This window comes from Acanthaster planci, linkage group LG01, assembly GCF_054643075.1.
Source record: "Acanthaster planci isolate LZ-2023a linkage group LG01, COTS_SCS, whole genome shotgun sequence".
Taxonomy (NCBI): Eukaryota; Metazoa; Echinodermata; class Asteroidea; order Valvatida; family Acanthasteridae; genus Acanthaster; species Acanthaster planci.
The window spans coordinates 38,707,238-38,729,796 of record NC_141777.1 but is presented as its reverse complement, the minus strand read 5'-3'; the positions used below and the strand labels follow the sequence as shown (position 1 = coordinate 38,729,796).

The window sequence follows — 22,559 nt, the reverse complement described above, 5'->3', positions numbered from 1 at the left end:
TTGACCCCGGCGCACTTTTTTTGTCAACAACTCGCGACGTGCGCCAACCTGCCCAGACCTCGCACAAACAACCTAGACCTCTGACCCCGTGGCTCTGAAACAAAGAAAAGGGAGTTTTCCTCGACTTTAATACCCGGTCGCTACAAGTCTCGACTTTCCCGGCCTGAACTCGTGACTTCTTACAGTTTACAACCGCCTTAAATAAACGGACTGTATATAAAAATAACAATATATAAAAAAACATGTCAAGTCAAGTTGATAGAAAAAAATGAGAAAAATTTTCAAAACCAATATACAAATAGAGACATGAAAACCCCAAAACACAGACCTCTACTATCGACCTTTAATCGATTTAAGAAGGCGTTTTTAGAAGATTTTTGTCAAGCGTTATGAAATCCCACTATCGGCACCCAAGCGTGAATTCCTCACCAAACCAGTGCTCGTTGAATCCATACGGGCAGACCAAAGGCAATTTAGATACTTCCCGCCTCAGTCATATCGCCAGCTGTTGAAAACGCTGTTGAAGGCGCTTTCAGGGTAACTACCGCAATAGGGAGTTGATACCCAGTTTTTTTGAATACCACCTTGTGCACTTTTTTGATTTTTACAAGACTTTCGTCGAGAAGAAAGCGTTAGAGGAGTTAAAGGAAATTGATTCTTACAAACTGCAAATGGCTCTAAAAGTGCAGTTTAGATTGGAAAAACCCGACCAAACCGACTTTGGCGTATTTACCTTTCCGAGCGAAAATAAATTAGTTGCAAATAAAGCCAACGTAAAAAAGGCAGTTGCTGATCAGAGGCAAAAACAGATAGAGGACATGGAGGCTCATACACAACAAGGATCGGGATGGATCTTTGATAAAGTTGTCGCTTTTTACATCAACCTGGTTAAATACAACCCGGTGGGTGCGACTTACATTCCACTACCTGCACAATTGGGGCACAAAAAAAGCAATCATCAACGTCCACAACAACGACCGGCAGTGCATCAGATGGGCACTGAGAGCAGCTTTATAATTGTATTCAGCCCACGTAAAAAGTCAAATTAAAGTTAATTCAAAATATGATATGAACGACAAGCGCACCTCGACTTACACAGAAGCAGATTGTCTAAATTTCACAAACATAAGCTTTCCGACACCAATTTCACAACTCCCACGCATCGAATCACAAAATGATTTAGCAATCAACGTGTTTGGTTACGACAAAAAAGACGGTCTTTAGGCCTACATTGTTTGCAAAAGTAAGCGCTTATAGGTGGGCCGAATTTACTTTACCCAAGGTGCAAGGAGCCACTATTGCTGGATTAAAAACTTTTCTCGGTTGACGGGTGACGTTGGTAAACAGGAACATAAAAAATATTGGTGCTTTAACCGCATGCCGCACTTTCAGACAGAACAAAAGTTAACCAGACACAAAGAAGATTGCCAAGGGTTAGATGCAGCTCCCAGTAAAGTCGAATTACCCGCCGAAGGCAAAACCATTTTACAATTTGACAACTATAAGAACAAACAAGTTCCCCCTTTTGCCATTGACGCTGATTTTGAGTCTGTTTTAGAAAAATTACCCAACGAAAATTCTAACACAATCAAAATACAAATCCAAAAACCCTGTGGCTACTCGTACGCGGTTGTCAGATGTGACAGTAAATGTACTAGCTAAAGACCTACAGAGGCCAAGGCGCAGCAGGTGATTTTGTTAGGTCACTTTCTGAAGAAGTAGACAAGATAAACGACGATTTAAGAGACAAAAATCTGTCGGGTTTGGACTGAAGAAGTGGTATATTTAGCGTGGGTGAAAAGTGCTTTGCAAAAGCGAACAATTTGAGTTTACCAGACTATGACCCCATTAAGCCAGAGTCTCATATCATGTATTTAGACGCAAATAATTTATACTGTTGGGCCTAGTCCGTGGGTGAGTTTAAGTGGGTTGAAACTTAGACGAGTTTACCCCTGAGTTTATTCTTAAAATACCCTGCACCAACAGAGCACACAGGTCAGTGATGAGAAGGAGAAAAGGAGAAAAGTTTCAGCAACTATTGTCTAACAAGCAAAGTGCAGACAGCACTTGGAGACAGCCTTCTCATCAGGTCTCAGATCGCTTCTCTAATTAATTATAGATCAACAGTCTTGTTTAGTCACACCAAAACTAATACAAAATTCTAACTACATAATAGGAATAAAACTAAGATACAATGAAACTAACCGAATAAAACCTGCAAATGAATGAACAAGATTATAACTAAGTAACGCATAACTCAAATGTTCAGTAGTGCAGCCCGTCTAACCAGGATATTTTGCCTCCTCTCTGACGGGCTCTCGACCAATCAGAACGCTGGATTTTGTACCACGTGACCCTCATTAGCATAAAATGAGGATCGGGAAAATTCCATTGTTCACGGGGTATAGGTAATGTGTGAGGGGAAGGTCACGATATTAATACATACAGGAACGTACCATTTGTTTGTTGGTCTTTGTGATCGATATAATCTGCTCGAGAGAGCGAGGTTAACTCGGGTATGTCTTGAAATAAGTACAAAACTGCATGTAGAGTACAGTAAATAAAATACCGCTTAATATAATGAACTTAATTGATGGCCCTTTTTAACACACGGACTATACTTATGTGGGCCGGGTATGTAGGTTAGAAACGCATGTATACGGTACATTCACAAGAACGTTATACAAGTATGTTGGATTAGAAATTCGTACATTTTGTTAAACATAATTTTTTTTGTTTTCAATATTGCTAACCTGACAGACTGAGCTTGAAAACAAGCCAGAAGTTCTACTACATACTTTATTACAATACATCAAACTCAAAGATACAAATGAAGGTGATAAAGGTTCACTAACTATTCCAGCAATAAACAGTGATTAAACAAAATGTACTAGTTGACGCTGAATCACAAACAAATCACATTACATGTACACAACGACATTTATTAAATTATTATCAAAAGAGAGCGGCCAAATTACAAACAAGCTCTTCTTTCAATAATAGATTGTGTAGCAATGGTTGAATAAGAAAGGTATCAAATCAAATTCCCGCTTTTTATAATACACATGTGGTCTCTTGTACTAGATCCGCAAAATTTTCACCGCTTTAGATACAAAATTTGGAACACGATTGGCCAGATCCAATCATGTGGACACGGTAAAACTACTCAAACATTGCTCTCACCTTTTTGGGATTAATAGTCAAATCGTTAATAAATAAACATATAGGTGGGTAGAACTTTTTTCATATTTAGCCAATCATTGCATTTGTAAAACATTTGTTGGTAATCCCCAGCGAATTTTTAAATTCCCTTGCATGTAAAAATAAGAAAGTAAAATAAGAAAAATTAAAACAAAAAAAGTTATTTGTTTACACGACAATCACTGTTAAATTCGTTTCTTCGTTTATTACATAGGGTACAAACATTTGACATCGTAGTTTCAATTGTGGAGTTGTTGCTCCGTTATTCTAGCATAGTTCACTTTAAAATTATATGCTGTAATAATACGAATCATTAATCATACGTGCAAAAAATGGACACAACTTTGTGATATATAAAATAAAATCAGTTTGAAGTTGTCGACGAGCATTGGTAAAAGAATTAATTACGCCGCTTCGTGTTAACGTTAAGTGCCACAACAAAGCAACAGCCTGTTAAGTAGATGTACAATATTGTCCACACATGTACATACACTTTTGAACAAACTGTTTTGATCGAGAGCCCCACTGTATATTAGGTCAAGAGTGGAAATTAAAAGCCGTAAGGCACGGTGTCGTAATTATCTTTCGGCACACGCTTGGTGTAAACCACCTGATAAAATTTCTTTTCCTCTTTCGTCTCAATATTCACAGTTTTCTTGTTCCTCGTTATTTTGTAGGGATCTTTCACTTGCACTTTACTTGGACCTTCTTTGCGTACCATTTGAGACATGACATCGAAATTAACGAGGAAATGATTCCTATAGTTCAGAGTAATGCCTCTGACTTTACAGTGAGACAAGTTGCCACTCTTGTCTGGTTTGGCTAATTCGTAACCGTAATTCTTGGGACCTCCTGACACGAACGTAACGATATGATTATCAGCCTCCAACTCATTGGTCAACTCTCCCAGAAAGTCACCAATCTCCGGCTCCCATTCACCCTTTCGACTGACGTAAATCACGCTATCGGTGTCATAATAGAGAACCCTGTGATCAAGTTTGTCTAACAGATCGTACAACTTCAGACGAGCTTGACTAGTCGTGTATGCGGCTAGTATTACGTTGGTCCTTCCTGACGGCTCCACAAAGTCCTCCGTGTGTTGCCATTGCACCTCGACCATCTCCTCGTTGACGAAGTTAGCGCTTTGAACTTCGATGTCATCACGCGTCATCATGTCGAGGTATTCGGTTGGGTCCTTCAAGTACGAAGACTTCGCCATGTTGGGTCGTTGTCCAAACTTCCCCCAGAAACTGAAGAGGAGAAATATATTCATTAGAACTTGTTAAGCATAACTTTGAGAAAAGCAGGAATTAATTCGCTAATGTTTGGATTTGGGAGTCACAGTCATACAATGCATAACTCATTGAAAAAAAAAATGGAACAGTTTAAACTTGAATGTACTTGAAAGTCAGCTACCTGTTAAGCATCAGCTTTGCTATGGCCCTCAATCCCGGGTTCTTCTTAATGTTGCCCCACTCGAGCCGGATCCCCTCCTTGTCAAAATACCGCTCGATGTATTGATGTTTCTGCTCGTCCGTCTGACACCAGACAGGCCAGTCACTCGCCTCCTGTTTCATCTTAAGGAAAGCATTCACATAGTCTGCGAAGAGCCCACCCGCTTTGGTGTCTGGATCGTAATGAGCGACTTCATCAAAATGCCAGACCTCGTAGATTTTCACCAGCGTGTAGCCTTTATCCAGCGCCTTCTGCAACTCCAGAGTGACCCACGTACCGATGAGGGAACGGTCGTCGTCGCTGTGCTGACACGGTGACTGTTCAAGGGTTTCGGCGCACTTGGCGCACAGAGGGAACATCAAACGACCCGATGCTTTGTACGGAATGACGGGGTGATACAAGCCTCTCGGTGGAAGAACCTTGCATTTAATCAGCCCCTCGTACTCGCTGACATCACCGAAATTTTCGGTGATAACGGTGGGATGGCCGATTGGATATTTTCCATATTTATTGACGTAGGGGTACAAGGAAGTAAAGTCAACGTACTTGATCTTCTCATTGGGCCCTGCTACGTAATGCAGTCGAGTGGCATTAGTGCGACCTCCGCAGAAAGCATCACGTGGAATGAGAGGTGTCTGAATCTCTAGCGAGGACATAAATGTGTTCATGTCTGTGTTTTGCGAAAGTTCTGTATCGAACTCGCATTCCCATTTTTCGATGAGGTTGTACCCACATCCCATAACGTATTGACGTTTGTCGGTGGTCGTCTGGTAAAGCTCTTCCATCGTGAGGCCGTTGAGAGGATGCTTAGTGTCCCGAGCAAGGCAAGTATGACCGTGATGAAGACAACCGTGAAATTCGAGCGCGGTTTTCACTCCATTTGACTCGTAGTAGCCATCGGCCTTGTAGGGACCAATGTTTTTCTCACCGCCGTTGGCGGCATGTTGGACGAGGTGACCAGTCTGATGGGCCACCCATTTGAGCCACTTGAGAGCCTTGACCGACTGGCGATCGTTGGAAGGATATCCCTGAGGATGGATGATAGCGATGGTGTCCGGAGCCAAATACTTAGTGCGATATACCAAGTTGCAAGCGGAAGCAATTGTAATGCAATGGCGAAACGGGTCTATACCGGGGGTTGAATCTTCAGTAGTCATGTTCATGAAAAGGGATCTAAAGCTGAGACAACACCGACGGAGTATGTCCACGTCAGAACGACAGTATTTGACAATTTCTTTCTGGAAGTCAAAGCAGTCATTCCGATGTTCCCGGTACCACTGAACGAAGGCCTGTCTGTCTGTGGGCTTCATGGAATCGGGATTGTAGTAATGCATCTCGGGGAGGTGAGAGAGTACAGCATTCTGATTGGCCCAGGTGTTGAAGAAATGAGGGAAGTATCCCTTGGCCAGTTCCTTCAAACCGAAAGCACCCGGAAGTTTGGAGAGGGCCATGGGGAGGAAGTTGAAGGAGTCGATGAACTTCATATCGGTGGAGGGTACCGTGATGCTCATTACCTTGGCTCCATTCAAGATAACCTCGGGTAGGACGGCATTGTCGTATAAATACCGCAGAATAAAATATGAGTCGTATCCTTTGAAATTGTGACAGAGGACAATGGAACCAGCGTTCTCTTCGCTAAAGAGCCAATGGCAAAATTCCTGCCTTGTGGTGGGCCCAGTGAAAAGTCGCTCGCGCTGCTCACACCGTGTGCACGATGCCAATTGTTCCTCGCTCAAGCATTTGGAGCATACTTTTTGTGCGATGCAGAGATTTGGATCATGGACACCCGATTCTTGCACGCATTCGAAATCAAAGAAGATATAACTTTTGACGTCATCTTCACAATCTTCGGCATCGTCTTTAATGGCATGTGCCTCCTCCATTTCTTCAGCCATTAGACTGCAATTATTGTCGGGTTTGTCTTTAGTTTTGTCGACCGGCCGCATATAACACAGATGTCCGGGAAGAACAAATTCTCGGCATACGTTGCAGTACCGTTCTCCACACCGGTGGTCTTTGCCTTTGTGATATCTTTTGCTGACAAACTGTCCGCAATCTTGGCACCTGAAGTGAGACTTGCACATTGACACACCGCGAGTGTTCCGTTTCAGGTGATTTTCGTAGCACAAGTCACTTCTGAAGTATCTATTGCAGTCTCGGCAATATACTAACTCGCCTTCTTCACAGGTGGGCTGGAAACAAAGCTTACATGAACCTTGACATCTATGGTCTTCGGGATGGTCGTGACCTTTCAGACATCTCACGCAGAAATAACTTCTGTTGAGGAATGCAGGCATGCTGGTGATGACGTCATAGTGTCCATCATGGTGATAGAGGTAAATCTGTTGATTGGCAGAGGGACCTTTGTAGACGACAGCATTTGCGTAATCTTTGGACGCCACTATGATCTGATAATTGCTGACAAGGCGTTGAAATTGTTTAATTTCCTCGAGCCCGCATTTCGTCAACGGTACCCCCGCATTGCAATGCAGTTCCTCAGCGAGTATCTTCTGCAGGTTGTATCCCTTGCGGATGGCATCCCACTTTTCGTGTTTGTCGAGTCGAGCTTTGGCCGTAACGATGGCTCTGGCACAGCACAATTCATCTTTATTCACGATCTGAATGATACATTGTTTTTCTTTCAAAAATCGGTCTAGGTTTACGTACATTTTGCGGCGACGTTTACCACCCTTTGGCATTTCCACGTGGGTAATTTGAATCTCGAGAGTGCCATCTATGGTGAATTCTTCGTAAGACTGTAACACTGTCTCCACCCTAGCTAGGAATCGTTCGGCCGTTAAGCGAGACTTGGGCATGAAGGGTAACGTGATGGGATAGTCCAGCTCTGGACATGTGACCACCATGCGTATCAAATCTTGGGGCTCTGCTCCCTCTGTCAACGTGTCGATGAGACTCTGAAATACTTGATTTAAGGTTTCCACAACGGTAGAATAGCCGTAAATGTCGAGGTTGTTGTTAAATCTGACGGTGTACTCTTGCCCCTTTGTCTTGAATTTCTTCATATCCACTTCTCTGACCATTGTCACGCGGTACAGGTCACAAACGTCGCCCGAGATTTTCTGACGTTTTGGTGATGGTTCCTGCGTCGGTGCCTCATCCACTTCCCCGAAGCCTCTCTGCATAATCAGTCCCCCACCGTGCTGATTTTTGAGGTGACGAATGTAATTGTCACGTCTGGCAAATACCTTGCCGCATATATCGCATTGGTATTGGTTGGCATCACTATGCCGGACAGTGTGGCGATTAAAATTACTACGAGAGTGGAACACCTTGTTGCAAACGTCGCAAGTAAACATCTGTGGAGTATAAAGACGTACAAATGTAGTTAAGGTTAAGTCAAGGTTAATGCTCAAAACACAAACAACAAAACATAATTGCACATTACTAATTCTCGTACGTGTCAAGACCTGAACGTTTCATACAAAGGGGGAACTTTCTGTTTCGCTCTACGGTTCATCGCCAGAATTTCAGAATATCGACGCATACCTTTTCCCATAGAATAATTACTGATGTCTGAAAAGTGAATCCTTACGTCAGTTGACTGTGAGTCCTCTGCTCGTTTTGCAAAGTCGGTTATTACTCCAAGTAGTACCTGTAAAAGTGATGAGAAAAATTACTAACTGTAGGCCTATATGCTGAGAAATATACGTAGGTTTGAATGAGAGCTTGAGTAAGAGATGTCACGACGTCGGTGGTTGAAAGTAAAATGAAGATTTGTCCGTGGCGCCCAACTTTGTATAATTCTATTACGGACGTTGTGATCTATGTTGTGATCTAATTTGCATTAGCTATTTCATTTCATATGTCACGCTAGTATAGTAAATACAGCGCAATTCCATTCCATGATTTATAATTTCTGTTATCTCACGTGTACCTTTTTCTTTAGTGGTGTTTATGTTAGTTGCGAATTGCAGCTTGTTCCCCTTGCAGAATGTCACTTTGAACTTGCTACAAGTGCATTTATCTGCAAAACAGGTATGAGCGTGAATATAATACGTGTATACTTGAATACAAGATAGATTACTCTGCGCCGTGACGAGTCCAACGGTTGGCAGCTAATTGCTGCCTCGTGCGCAGCTTACAGACTTATATAATTCTATTGCAGACGTCGCGATTTATCGTGATGATATAATCTGTGCTTCTGATTGGTTAAATATATCAGTTATCGAAATTATGATTAGTACAGAGCTAACATGCCACCAGAAACCGCATGTTTACGGATTTAGCCCGAACGTGTCAAAACATGCCTGACAGACAATGCTGATAACTTCCAAGACGGCTTTCATACTCTATCCTGATTGGTTGAGAACTACTATCATACAATTAACGAATGACTTCGAATGGATCGAGGGGGTAGTAACAATAAGAAAACCATAGGGGAAATGATAAAACCTGCATATACATGCATATTGAGCTTGACTGCACGGCGTGTAATTATCTCAATATGTAACGGATTTGACATTGAAGATTTAGGGTGACGTTAAGAAATGTTTTGTTTTACACTAAAAATTAAACTGTACAGGCCCATGTTTTATACTTGTCAGTCTGTAAATACTTAGACCCCTTGCATGCGAACTGGCACCATGTATTTTGGAATGCGGGATCGATAATGTCTATTGCAATGCGTTGCGCGATGAACAACACTTGAGTTGCACCCATGTCCCGGTTTAAAGCTTGGAAAGTGCATGCCACCCGTACGTGTACATGTATTTGTCGTGTGTTTTCTTGTTTGGTTACGGTTTCTCACGTGCGTAATGAGTATTTGTCACGGTTCGTGGTACGCGTTTTTTCATTGCCAGCTTATAGATGTGGTGTAATGCCAAAATCCTATTTTCATTTTCTAGTATTAAGTTCACATTTGAAAAAAGTTTAGTGATAAAACTATGCACAATTCAAGCATTATAATTTGACACAAGTAACATCTGTTTTGTTTCACAGTGCGTTGTCCAACAATGCAAAAGTTACGTCAGGTTGTATGGGAAATATTAAAAAGTTGGAAAAAGAAAAATAAGATAACACAAGGGAGACTTCCTCACCCGGAATTGTTCGTCAAGTGTGCATTCACAATGTGTGCCACTCACGACGCGCTAACTTCGCAGAAGTCTGCGTGGATAAACGAACAGACTGTCAAGAGTGGACGGGATAAGGGGGAAAGATTTGTTTCAAATGTTAATTTGAATTAAACCGGAAAATGTCTTCACATTGTCCTGTATATTCATCGTTTGGCATGGGATGCGATACGCTCCCGATCACAAGGACAGAAAGAGAAAAATGCAAAGACAAAAAAATGAAGAACGAATTGTGCACACATTGCAACATTTTGTCATAGGATTTTTCTTGGCATAATCAAGATTTACAAAGTCGATGACCATTAGCACCCACGGTCTTAAGATTATTTTCTGAAGTACATGCCTTTCATACAGGTTTATCATTGTGATGTGCTCGTTTACACTTTAACGTTCTACCAACTTTGACATCATTTACTCTTGACGTTTTGGTTTCTTTTGTTTAAAACATAATTTTGTTTTAACTTTTAAAGTCTTTACGTTTTATATTTTACCACTTATTTTGAAACATATATTTTTTAACTTATAGGTTTACTTTTTATATTTTATCAATTATTTTGCGTTTGGTTAACTCTTATTCTTATCCCGACTTAATGACAAATGTGTACGAATCTATAAAATAGGCACTTAACAAATGCATTTAAAATTGCAATAAAACAAGATTATCTGTTTTCGTGACATTAGAATTCCAAACATTAGAATGAAACACATAAGAATTAAGAGACCACTATAAAAACACTTATACTTCAACTTGTAATAAAACGCCCTACTTTTCTTAGACGTACATTTTACTTACATTCGACACTTCTATTTTACAGTGTTATTGCCTTTCACAACATGTTTACTTTTTATAATTCCATTTTTGTACAAGTACAATGGCTTTTGTCGTTGATGTATAGATAATTGTATTTTCATATTTACATTTTGACGAAATATTAGTTTACGTTTTGATTCAAGATTACAATTTATGTTAGGCATTTTGCATCTGTTCAATTTGAACTCTGTTACTCTTTATTCTGTTTTGTGTGCAAATTTGTAGAATTAGTTTCACACTTCACGTTTGTCACTACTTGTTTGAATGCTGGTAATTTCTGATTTCACTTGTTTCCATTTTCTGCATGAAAATTTTATTTTTTTGCATACCATCGTTTCATATTGATATCAACATTGACTCTTATGATTTACCAATATTACATTGAAATGCTTACATTTTCTTCTTCTCTTTAAGTTACCTTGATATAGTTCTTTTTATTTGTTTCAAACAGCGGAATGCCATAAAAGTGATACATGTAGTATTATTTTCCTTGGTTCCATGCCGTGTTAAAGTTTTGGGTGTTCGTTCAAAGGTTTAGCCAGATAACACCGAACGGGAAAATTATTGATTGGTCAGGCTTTTTACCGTACAGATAGTTTCGTGTGAGAACTACGTGTGCATGCAGTTTTGTGTGACTGCGGCAAACCATGACCTAAGAAAGCAATGCTGTGCACAAGATTAGTGTGCCTGTTTCGACAAAGCATTTCACTTTCCAGTATTTTTAATGATAATAAAATGGCCAGTTTTGTACAGCTGGACCCCGTACAACGTTCTTGTGTATGTACAGTATGCATGTGTTTCTAACCTACATACCCAGCCCACATAAGTATAGTCCGTGTGTTAAAAAGGGCCCTCAATTCAGTTCACTGTTTTAAGAGATATTTTATTTACTGTACTCTACATGCAGTTTTGTACTTATTTCAAGACATACCCGAGTTAACCTCGCTCTCTCGAGCAGATTATATCGATCACAAAGACCAACAAACAAATGGTACGTTCCTGTATGTATTAATATCGTGACCTTCCCCTCACACATTACCTATACCCCGTGAACAATGGAATTTTCCCGATCCTCATTTTATGCTAATGAGGGTCACGTGGTACAAAATCCAGCGTTCTGATTGGTCGAGAGCCCGTCAGAGAGGAGGCAAAATATCCTGGTTAGACGGGCTGCACTACTATGTTCACCCAGAACACCTTATTTAAAAATACACTAAATAATACCAGGGAAAGTTCGCTAAAACTTCATAAGCAATCATAGGCGAGCTTGTCAATGCCAACGTATAAATAGTTAAAGTGGCTGGCCTTACTCAAGGTCAGGTTAGGGTAGAATTACACATGGGACACTTACTTCCATGCAAATGGCAACAAACATATGGCCAGGGACCATATATGGCATGTGATAAAGCTTGAATGAACTAAATTGTGTGGGCCTACATAACGGTGACTAATCTGGAATTCTCGTTTTCCTTGAAGCACCAATGACGAAAAGTTGGCGAGTTGCGCAAGTTATTCAACAGAAAGCAGTGATGCAGTAAAATACTCCTAAAACAGGAGTAAACTATTCCACAAAGATTCTTTCCTAATAGTATGATAGTGAAACATAAAGGGTACAAAATATCTCTACAAAATGGACTCAATAGAAATGGAATAGACAATGGGAACTGAAAAAATAAAATAAAGTGCAGATGTTACAGTATGATTAACGTCTGAACATTCGTTCTTTGATCATGATGTGTCCTACCAATTTACCTAAGCAAAGTACATCGGATGTTTAATAAGAATCTACAAGAAACAACAAGGATTCAAGCTTACCTGCACCAACAGAGCACACAGGTCAGCGATGAAAAGGAGAAAAGTGTCAACAACTTATGTCTAACAAGCAAAGTGCAGACAGCACTTGGAGACAGCCTTCTCATCAGGTCTCAGATCGCTTCTGAGGAGGACAGGGCGACCTGGGCCTCTTATAGCCGGTGGGCAATGTGCTCGGAACAATTGATGCAGTATGGTCTTTAGTCATTAAGTTTTCTTGGGTAAGGAATAATCTCATCTTTCGTAATTAAGACTTTCTCAAGATCACGTACCAGGATGTGGTCTCAATTTTTATAGTCAGTTTAAGGTTATTCGCCCACCTCTTAGATGGATTGGCCAAGAAAACATATGGTCAGTCGGGAAAGGAAAACCACGGGAAAAGTGGAAACATATAAATGACTAATTAGGCAGATGGTTTCTCCCGTCCGGCCTTCTTGGAGAGGGGTGTGTTGTGGTCAACACACTTCCGTGGGAATGACACTTAGTCGGACCCAACATCTTCAAATGGCATTCTAACGGGGTCCGACAATATGCTATTCTGAATTTGATGATTTTATGTACAATGTTTATCATGAACACTACCCCCATAGTACATGGTGTGGCATTGATTTATAATAATCTTTTCAAGACATGTTCACTTTTCCTGTATAAACTGCTTTCCCTTTTCTCTTTGGCAGCCGTTTAATAGCAAACATCAACAATCATACTGATACAAGAACGGATTAACTAATTAGCCTTGGATGACTGGTGGATGATACAATCGTGCCAGGCATTAATTTAGTTCATTAATTGCAAAACACATTTCTTGTGTTGGTGGGTTGTACATGTGATAAATTATTATCAAAAAATTACTACGCAAAGAAAGAAATTAATTTAAACTAAGAAAGAAAGAAAAATTCGCGAACTGCCTTGCCGGATTGACCGTGTCAGACAGAGCTGGTTGGCGGTGCAAAAAGGCGATGCGAGTGGGCTGACAAAGGGATGCGAATTGCCTCGCTGGTTTGACCGTGTCCGACTAGGCTGGTTGGCGGTGAAAAAAGGATGCCAGTGGGCTGACAAAGGGATGCGAATTGCCTCGCCAGATTGACCGTGTCAGACAGAGCTGGTTGACTGTGAAAAAAGGGGATTCCAGTGGGCTGAGAAAGGGATGCGAATTATAGCCTCGCCGGATTGACCGTGTCAGACAGACCTGGTTGGCGGTGAAAAAAGGGGATGCAAGAGGGCTGAGAAAAGGATGCGAATTTTGGCTTCGCCGGATTGACTGTGTCAGACAGAGCTGGTTGGCGGTGAAAAAAGGGGATTCCTGTGGGCTGACAAAGGGATGCGAATTATAGCCTCGCCGGTTTGACCGTGTCAGACAGAACTGGTTGGCGGTGAAAAAAGGGGATGCAAGAGGGCTGAGAAAAGGATGCGAATTTTGGCTTCGCCGGATTGACTGTGTCAGACAGAGCTGGTTGGCGGTGAAAAAAGGGGATTCCTGTGGGCTGAGAAAGGGATGCAAATAGCTTCGCCGGTTTGACCGTGTCAGACAGAACTGGTTGGTGGTGAAAAAAAGGGATGCGTGTGGGCAAACAAAGGGATGCGAATTGCCTCGCTGGTTTGACCGTGTCAGACGAGGTTGGTTGCCGGTGAAAAAAAGGGATGCCAGTGGGCTGAGAAAGGGATGTGAATTGCCTCGCCGGATTGACCGTGTCAGACAGAGCTGGTTGGCGGTGAAAAAAGGGGATTACAATGGGCTGAGAAAGGAATGCGAATAGCCTCTCCGGTTTGACCGTGTCAGACAGAAGTGGTTGGTGGTGAAAAAAGGGATGCGAGTGGGCTGACAAAGGGATGCGAATTGCCTCGCTGGTTTGACCGTGTCAGACAGAGCTGGTTGGCGGTGGAAAAAAAGGGGATGCAAGTGGGCTGACAAAGGGATGCGAATTGCCTCGCTGGTTTGACCGTGTCAGACAGAGCTGGTTGCCGGTGAAAAAAGGGGATGCAAGTGGGCTGACAAAGGGATGCGAATTGCTTCGCTGGTTTGACCGTGTCAGACGAGGTTGGTTGCCGGTGAAAAAAGGGGATGCAAGTGGGCTGAGAAAGGGATGCGAATTGCCTGGCTGGTTTGACCGTGTCAGACAGAAGTGGTTGGTGGTGAAAAAAGGGATGCGAGTGGGCTGACAAAGGGATGCGAATTGCCTCGCTGGTTTGACCGTGTCAGACAGAGCTGGTTGGCGGTGGAAAAAAAGGGGATGCAAGTGGGCTGACAAAGGGATGCGAATTGCCTCGCTGGTTTGACCGTGTCAGACAGAGCTGGTTGGCGGTGGAAAAAAAGGGGATGCAAGTGGGCTGACAAAGGGATGCGAATTGCCTCGCTGGTTTGACCGTGTCAGATGAGGTTGGTTGCCGGTGAAAAAAGGGGATGCAAGTGGGCTGAGAAAGGGATGCGAATTGCCTGGCTGGTTTGACCGTGTCAGACAGAGCTGGTTGGTGGTGAAAAAAGGGATGCGAGTGGGCTGACAAAGGGATGCGAATTGCCTCGCTGGTTTGACCGTGTCAGACAGAGCTGGTTGGCGGTGGAAAAAAAGGGGATGCGAGTGGGCTGACAAAGGGATGCGAATTGCCTGGCTGGTTTGACCGTGTCAGACAGAGCTGGTTGCCGGTGAAAAAAGGGGATGCAAGTGGGCTGACAAAGGGATGCGAATTGCTTCGCTGGTTTGACCGTGTCAGACGAGGTTGGTTGCCGGTGAAAAAAAGGGATGCGAGTGGGCTGACAAAGGGATGCGAATAGCCTCGCCGGTTTGACCGTGTCAGACAGAACTGGTTGGTGGTGAAAAAAAGGGATGCGAGTGGGCTGACAAAGGGATGCGAATTGCCTCGCTGGATTGACCGTGTCAGACGAGGTTGGTTGCCGGTGAAAAAAGGGGATGCGGGTAGGCTGAGAAAGGGATGCGAATTGCCTCACCGGTTTGACTGTGTCAGACAGAGCTGGTTGCCGGTGGAAAAAAAGGGAATGCGAGTTTGGGGTGGAATTTTCATTCTATTCAGTAGGGGGCGCATGCCTAATATGAGGTGACAATTCGATTGAACCTGAAGAAGTACCCTTTTCGTCGCAATTATTTATAACGTTACATTCACTTCTACACATGAAAATAATACCAAAAATATACCTCTGATATAAAGGAGATACGATGACGCCGCTATAACATCTTAGATAAGAAGATAGTTTCAAAATGTCTGTAGTTGCAATCGCCAGCATGCACTTCAATGCTGTTACTGGGAAAACGATTTAATAAACTTCACTTAAAGTTTACCTTTGTCAAATACTGAAAATTATCGGTAACTGTTACATCAGTATCGAACAGCAAAAGTGAACACTTTAAACATTAGGTTTTTATTGAATTTACATTTCCAAACTAAATTAAAAATTAAAAAGAGTTTAAATTGATACGGCGATGAAAGATTTCTTTATGTTAACTACTTGTTTAACATACAGTTCAGCTAATTTCTACGCATGCTTTTATTATCCTGCGTTGTTTTACAGGCTTAGCATATTTTTACTTGCGACAAGAAACTGTTCTAGCGTGTCCTGTCAATACTCAACTTTCCAATCAGTACATAAATTTGAAACAAGATGCAACACTACCTCTGTACTTAGGATGAAGAATAGCTAACTCTTACATTCATCTCAGCTTTCACAGTGGCAGTTTTTCTTCTAGGAGCAAAGAAACCAGTCAATAGTTGTCTGAGATGCTCGATTATTTCCATGGAAACATGGAAATGCCGTGCTGAGATAACCTGGACAATGTCATCATACAGAGAAAATCCATCTTACGATTCTATCATCTTCAACATAGAAATTATGTTGCCTTTCGTGAAGGCCATTCCAAGCAGCCACGTTTTCATTTATTTCCCCTTTTTGCAGACTACAGTCAAAGCCATACGTAGTAAAATAATATTCTTTCTCACAAAAATTAATGTCGCATGCAATGCCCATGACTCTCTCCCTCTGCTGCCGTAATCTTTTGGCAATTTCTCTGGATCGGCAGTCACAGTTTCGGGGATCTGGGTTGTCACATTTTTTTTCAGTACCGTTTACTGTCTTATGCAATGTCTTGTTGCTTTTCCTCTCTGCGCCTCGCTTTCTGATGTGATGTGGAAGTGCACCATTTCCAACTCGGAACTCTGTAGCTGTCAAGGATGGCTGGATTATGTTCTTTTTCTGTAAGCGGGGGGTTGTTGTCGGGGAATTCTTTTGCGGGCTGCTCACCATCACGTGCTTCTCCTGTCCGGAGGTGACCAGCTAATCAGTCCCATTTCTACCTTGTTGTTCTTGCTCGTTTTGTATGTTAGGCGTAGTGTAATTTTCGGCCGGTTTATCATTCATAGGCCTGTCTCGTGGTCGCTATTAGAGTCTCTACCTGCTGGCTCTTTTGAAAATGAAAGATGACGCATACATCCTGATTTTACAGCATTTCTACGTTGTTTAACGTCTTCTGACTCTGCAACACTGCTATCGTTTCGGAGGGAATTACCTCTAAACAATAAACTTAGAAAGGCTGTCAGCGATATTGCTCGTCTTTGGCGTTCTCCTCACCTGAATAAAAAATTGTCCCTTGCAACAAGTCCTTGATTCTCAAAGTGTCAAATGGTTCCAACTTTTTTTTTGCGTCGTCTTCAATCTTGATCAAGGAATGTGAGTGTTGATCCATTTATAGGCTCCGCATCGAACTTATTACATCAGTAATTCCAGTCGTCCGCGGAAAAGTAATGACATTTTATTATGCCCATTGATCCGCTATAGGTCTTTCCCAGCTGAACTCAATAACATGAAAGACAGTCATGAAGCTTAGATCATTGTCGCAAACTGTAACCCTTTCCGAAGTGAGCGAATTCCATAAAGGAAACAGCTTTTGTTGAAGCATAAAGTATACAACATAATGAGATAAGGAACTAATAAAGTTGGCGTTTTAATGTTCATAAATTTCTGTGATCACGGTTTGTAAATTTAAAAATACAACTAAACGAAAACTAACAGGATGAGTTGTGACAAACAAGGTTGGGGCAATCAAGCTGGTGAAAATCTTGGAAAAAAATCCCCGCTGCATGAAGTTTATTTAACAGTAACTGTCCCAGCACACCCATGACGAAACATCATGCATTTACATTTTTTTTACAACCGACAGAAAAGTGGAGGGTTAAAACGAGAAGAGGTTGAAACAGCCTTCTGATACCATCCTGGTCACCGACATAATCAATATGCATGAGCATGCATGAACACATGTACTGTATAGTGTGTTCAGCATACCCTGCGGTTTCAGCAGTCACTGACTCTGAACTCCCCTGTGGCTGCCGAGTTAATTGAACGTGGTTAGGAGTAGATACTTGCGGTCTGACAGGGTTTGTGTACAAACCCCTTGTGCAAGGGGTGTTTGTGTAGAAGTATTAAGGTACCAACGTTTACGACAGCACGGTGTGCTGGTAATGAGTCTGATTTTGAGAAAGACTTTTTTCAAATTGATGAATAACTCGGTTTTTGGCAAGACTATGGAAAACGTCAGGTATCGTATGGACGGTCATCTACTGAGGGACTCGCAAAAGACGCTGAAAAGTACAAAAACTAGCCCTTAAACCAAACTACAAATCGACGGTACCATTTATAGAGTGTGACCTTTCATTTGTGGAAATGTATCGGGTAAAGACCAAATTAAAAAAGCCTATTTACTGTGGAGTAAACGTGCTGGACTTGTCTATGACTTTGATGTCTGATTTTTACTATAACGAGTTAAAAGCTGATTTTGTTGACAGGGTGAGTTTACTTTACACAGACACCGACAGTGTGCTAATTCAGATCCAGACCGAGGATTTAAACGGCTATTTGAGCAACAAACGAGAACTATGTGACTAGCAATTACCCACCCGATCATAAACTTTACGACCCCCCCCCAAAAAAAAGTCATAGGCAAGATGAAAGACGAATTTGGAGGTCAAACGGTTTCAGAAGTGGTTTGCATACGCCCAAAAATTTACCCGGTTTTAACTGCCGATCAGAATTTTAAAAAAGCAAAAGGTGTGACAAAGGTAGTGACTCAAAAGCACCTATCGCACGATATGTATAAAAGTTGCCTGTTTGAAAGTATGCAGCATTATACTAAACAACAACTATTCAGGTCTGACAAACATCGGGTGTTTACCGTGTCGCAAAATAAGTTGAGTCTGTTACCTTTAGAAACTAAGCGGTATATATTACCAAACGGGGTTGACACGTTGGCTTACGGGCACTGTCAATCGAGGATTAGAGGATTTAAAGCAACTGATCTCGATCGAGCTAAACAATCCGTCAAGCCTAAGACAAAAGAACAACGCGAATCGTTGATCTATCACTGGGTGTACAACTCAAATTTTAAAGACAAAGAAAAGGCTCTCATTTCAGTTTTTGCGCAGTTACGTTTAAAAAGCCACCTTGACTTTGGCGCTTAGATCTACTCGCACAGACCACGAAAAACTAAGCGGTCTCGGGCGGTAATTCGGTGTCCTCGGGTACGACTTGAAGTTCCTCTTTGACAAAACTCCTGTTTGGCCCGTTTAACAGATAGTACAAAGTGGGACCAGTTTTTACGCGTTTACCTTTTACTCGTTTAAATTGGCTGGTACGCCTCTCTACTTGATAAACGTCTACGGACCAGACGGGATCTGTCGCCCTTCTGACGGTTCCACCCTCTTGCTCGCCCGGGTAATAGAGGTACCTTACAACTGCACTTGGAGGTAATTCTCGCGCAATCGCTTTTGGAGGTGCACTAGGTGTTTGCTTCACTCGGTCTAATTTGATAGCTTCAATTAAATGCGTTTTTTCCTCGTTTAACGATTTTATTACTCGAGGCAAACGTTCTACCCATTCCACGCTACGAACGCTTACGTTTAAAATTTCTTGAGCGTATTGATGACCGAATAAACGCTCGGCTAAAGTACGGTTAAACCTTTCCACGATCGCCTGCGACCTGTGTACGCCCGGCTCGCCCGTTTGAATTTCTACCCCATGTTTAATAATTAACTTTTTAAACTCGCATTTAAATTCAGATCCCGAGTCTATCATTATAACCTTAGGCCAAGTAAAGGGCGATCTTTTATAAATTTGTTTCACGGCTTCACACGTTTGCTCGGTGGTTTTACTGGTCAACGGCTCGGCTTCTTTATATCGCAAACCGACGTCTATGATCGTCAAAGCGTATTTAAACGTTTTACGGTTTACGCGATCCCAGGGTAAATATAATATATCCATTTGATGCGCTTCGTTTGGTTTGACAAACTCAGTTTGCAAAGTCATTGGTCGTGGTACGTAATTTGAGCGGGTAAATATATTTGCCAAACGGCTTGCTTTTTTAGCCAGTTTCTAATAAATGCTTTATCTCCACCGGTCTTTTAGTGTAGATGATCTACGGCGCTTCCTCCTCGCCAGTAGCCTTGCGGGCTGTGAAACAGTGTTTTAAAAGTTTCTGCCATTTTTTAAAATAAACTTACTTTAAAATAAATTTTTTTATTTAGTAGTCTAGTTAAAAGTAAAGTAGACGAAGAATGTAAACGTCACGACCTCGCGTTAGAACAACTGGCGCAAGGAAAACAGACAAAAGTGTGCGAGTCAGCAGACTTTTGTAGACATAGACGAAGCTTTACGGGCTTACTCAAAGTTGACGGGTAAAAGTATGTGGCGAAGTTTACCACCTAAACCCAAATTATCGGGGCGATTTCTACGTGCTGTCTGAAGATAAAAAAACTCGCGCATTTATATGGATTATATCCGGAACTGCGTTGATCGATTTTTTGGTTTATCGGTACAGTTAAGTTTACTTTACTTTTAGTTTATGGGTGCAGTTAAATTGACTTTACTTTTGGTATATCGGTGCAGTTAAATTAACTTTACTTTGAAAAAGAATGGATCAACAAATATCAGACCTACAAGCTGACCTAAGCAACATCGAGCAAATGCTGGGCGACATGCGTGCAGATATCGATCACGTTGGTGATATGGTCTAAGAAATCCAAAGTAAAATGTTTAGAAAGCAAAGTCAACTAATGCAATACGAAGATCTATTTTCGCAGCCGGTAGATCCTTTATTGCGTTTTGTTTCCTCTTTAAAATCTTTACGTAAATTAAAAATCGTATATATTAAGAATATGCTGCATCAATACACGAAAAAAAATAAACCCTAGTCGCAGGCTCGGAGTGCCTCGCACGATCAAAGGCGAAAGACGCGAAGTAACCATCACCCATAGCCGCGGGTCACACGTTAAATGTGAAATTCCCCGCTTTAGGCATAGACGACGTAAAAGTACCTGGTACCGCGAAACTGGATTTTAAACTCGATCTTGACGGAGCAACAGATGATAGCCGGCCGGGTATAACAAAGTGGTTTCAGAAATCAACGTCAGCTTACAGGGCAATAAAATTGTCAGTTACCGAGACGCGGACGTGTTTCATAACTTTAAGGACAATTGGCTACCTCTGTCGAAGACGAAAAAACATGTTGTACTTTGGTTAAGAACGAGAAAACTTCGCAGAATTGAGGCTGGCCTCAGATGTTGCTAATACTACTTTGAACAACGGTAAAGACAAAGCAATTGCCGACAATTTCAAAAATCGATACGCGATTCCATTAGATACGCCACTATTGGTTTTAAAGAGCCTCTGACTTACGAGTTGACTTTTAACGGTCACAATAAAGTGGTCAACTCGACAGACACGGCAGCAGAGTACGCATTTTCGGATTTGACTTTGGAATATGAAGTAGTAACTAATCGAGACCTGGCGCAAAGTTTGAGACAAAAGCATAAAGGGCTCGTCTATTACCTATTCGACCGGATTCACTCCTGGAAGAAACAAGCGGTTAATAAATCAGACACGTTATGGTACATCAACATCGACCAAACGATTAAGAGCTTGAAAGGCGTTTTGATTTTGTTCAAAGATCCAGTCGTTAAAAATCCGCAGAGGTTTTACAACCTGCATATCAGTAAAACGGTGGTCACAGTCGAAGGCAAACTAAATCTACTTTATTCGCAGGGACTTTTTGAATATCAACATTGGAACGAAGTTAATAAGTATTTTGGTGATTCAGACACCGAGTCGGCGAGAGCAGTGGTGAAACACTTAAACGGGGGTTGAAATGGATGAATATTTGAAAAATCAGTATGGTCTGTGGTTAGATTTCAGGAGCTCCGACGATAACTCTGCTCATGGATCGGGTAGGCCTCAGGGAGGCGAAGGAGACATATCGATTCAGATGGAACGACAGGCTGAAACTGTGGGTCCGTTGATGATGTACGTATTTTTGGTGATGGACGCTCAATTGACTGTAGAGGACGGGATTTTTAAAAGTCTGCTTGATTAAATCGAGTTTAAATCAAATGAGCGAGATGTTTAAAAGTCCGCATTGCGCTTTGGTTATCGGTAAAACTGGTTCGGGTAAAACTCAGTGGATTTTGGATCTTTTGGAAACTGAATATAGGTTTGCGTTTGAAGCTATGATCATATGCCCCACGTTATTTAAACGTATTTACTTATTCACCCCCGAAAAATTCATTGACGGGGAATTTCTAGAAGAAATGGTTGACGCTCATGAATTTTGTTACTACAATGACTGCAACGTAAAATTGCAATATATCGAGCCGAGACACGATCAAACGACGATTGAAAGATTACACACAGATTTTGGACACGTGAAATGGAATTGCGTATTAGCCTGCCGGAGATGCAACTTAATACGTAAATGTAATATGGTCCCCGAGTCAACCGACTAGTAAGCTAATGTTAACTAGTTGTTAATTACCTGTTAGTTACTTATCCTCTGCTCATGCTAGGCTAATGCAGTCTGGCTTGAGCAAATTTTACTTTAATTATAACAAAATAACAGCAATGTTAAAGCTAGTTCAAATACTTATTCAATTAGATATAGTGATCAACCTGAGCTATATAACAATTGAGTACCTACGCCTAAAGCACACCTTTAACTATTTTAAAACGTATATATTAGAATGGAAAACATCAAAAGTATCCTCGCCGAATCAAAAACAGAATCAACTGAATCAAAACCAAGCGTCAAAGACAGACTTTTCTCGATAGCTGCATCAGGCGAAAGTAAAAAATATTTAGGTAAAGATTATTCCGTAAAAGAATTATAAGCCCTGACCCCAAAAGATTTAGAATTCAACGTAAA

The 22,559-nt window shown here is 41.6% G+C and overlaps 1 protein-coding gene across 2 annotated transcripts; it reads right to left on the bottom strand.

The window, feature by feature from the left end:
- Positions 1–1,659: 1,659 nt before the first annotated feature.
- Positions 1,660–8,843, bottom strand: LOC110980591 (uncharacterized). Of its 2 annotated transcripts, none has more exons than XM_087147047.1 (4): positions 8,552–8,843; positions 8,164–8,269; positions 4,618–7,973; positions 1,660–4,451 (listed from the first exon to the last, which is right to left on the bottom strand). In XM_087147047.1, exons 3-4 carry the CDS (start codon positions 7,971–7,973, stop codon positions 3,752–3,754), a joined length of 4,056 nt encoding a protein of 1,351 aa, XP_087003173.1. In that variant the 5' UTR covers positions 8,164–8,269; positions 8,552–8,843; the 3' UTR covers positions 1,660–3,751. The 2 variants fall into 2 exon arrangements, with proteins under 2 accessions (XP_087003173.1, XP_022093113.2); XM_022237421.2 differs by having other exon boundaries at positions 8,210–8,269.
- Positions 8,844–22,559: the final 13,716 nt, after the last annotated feature.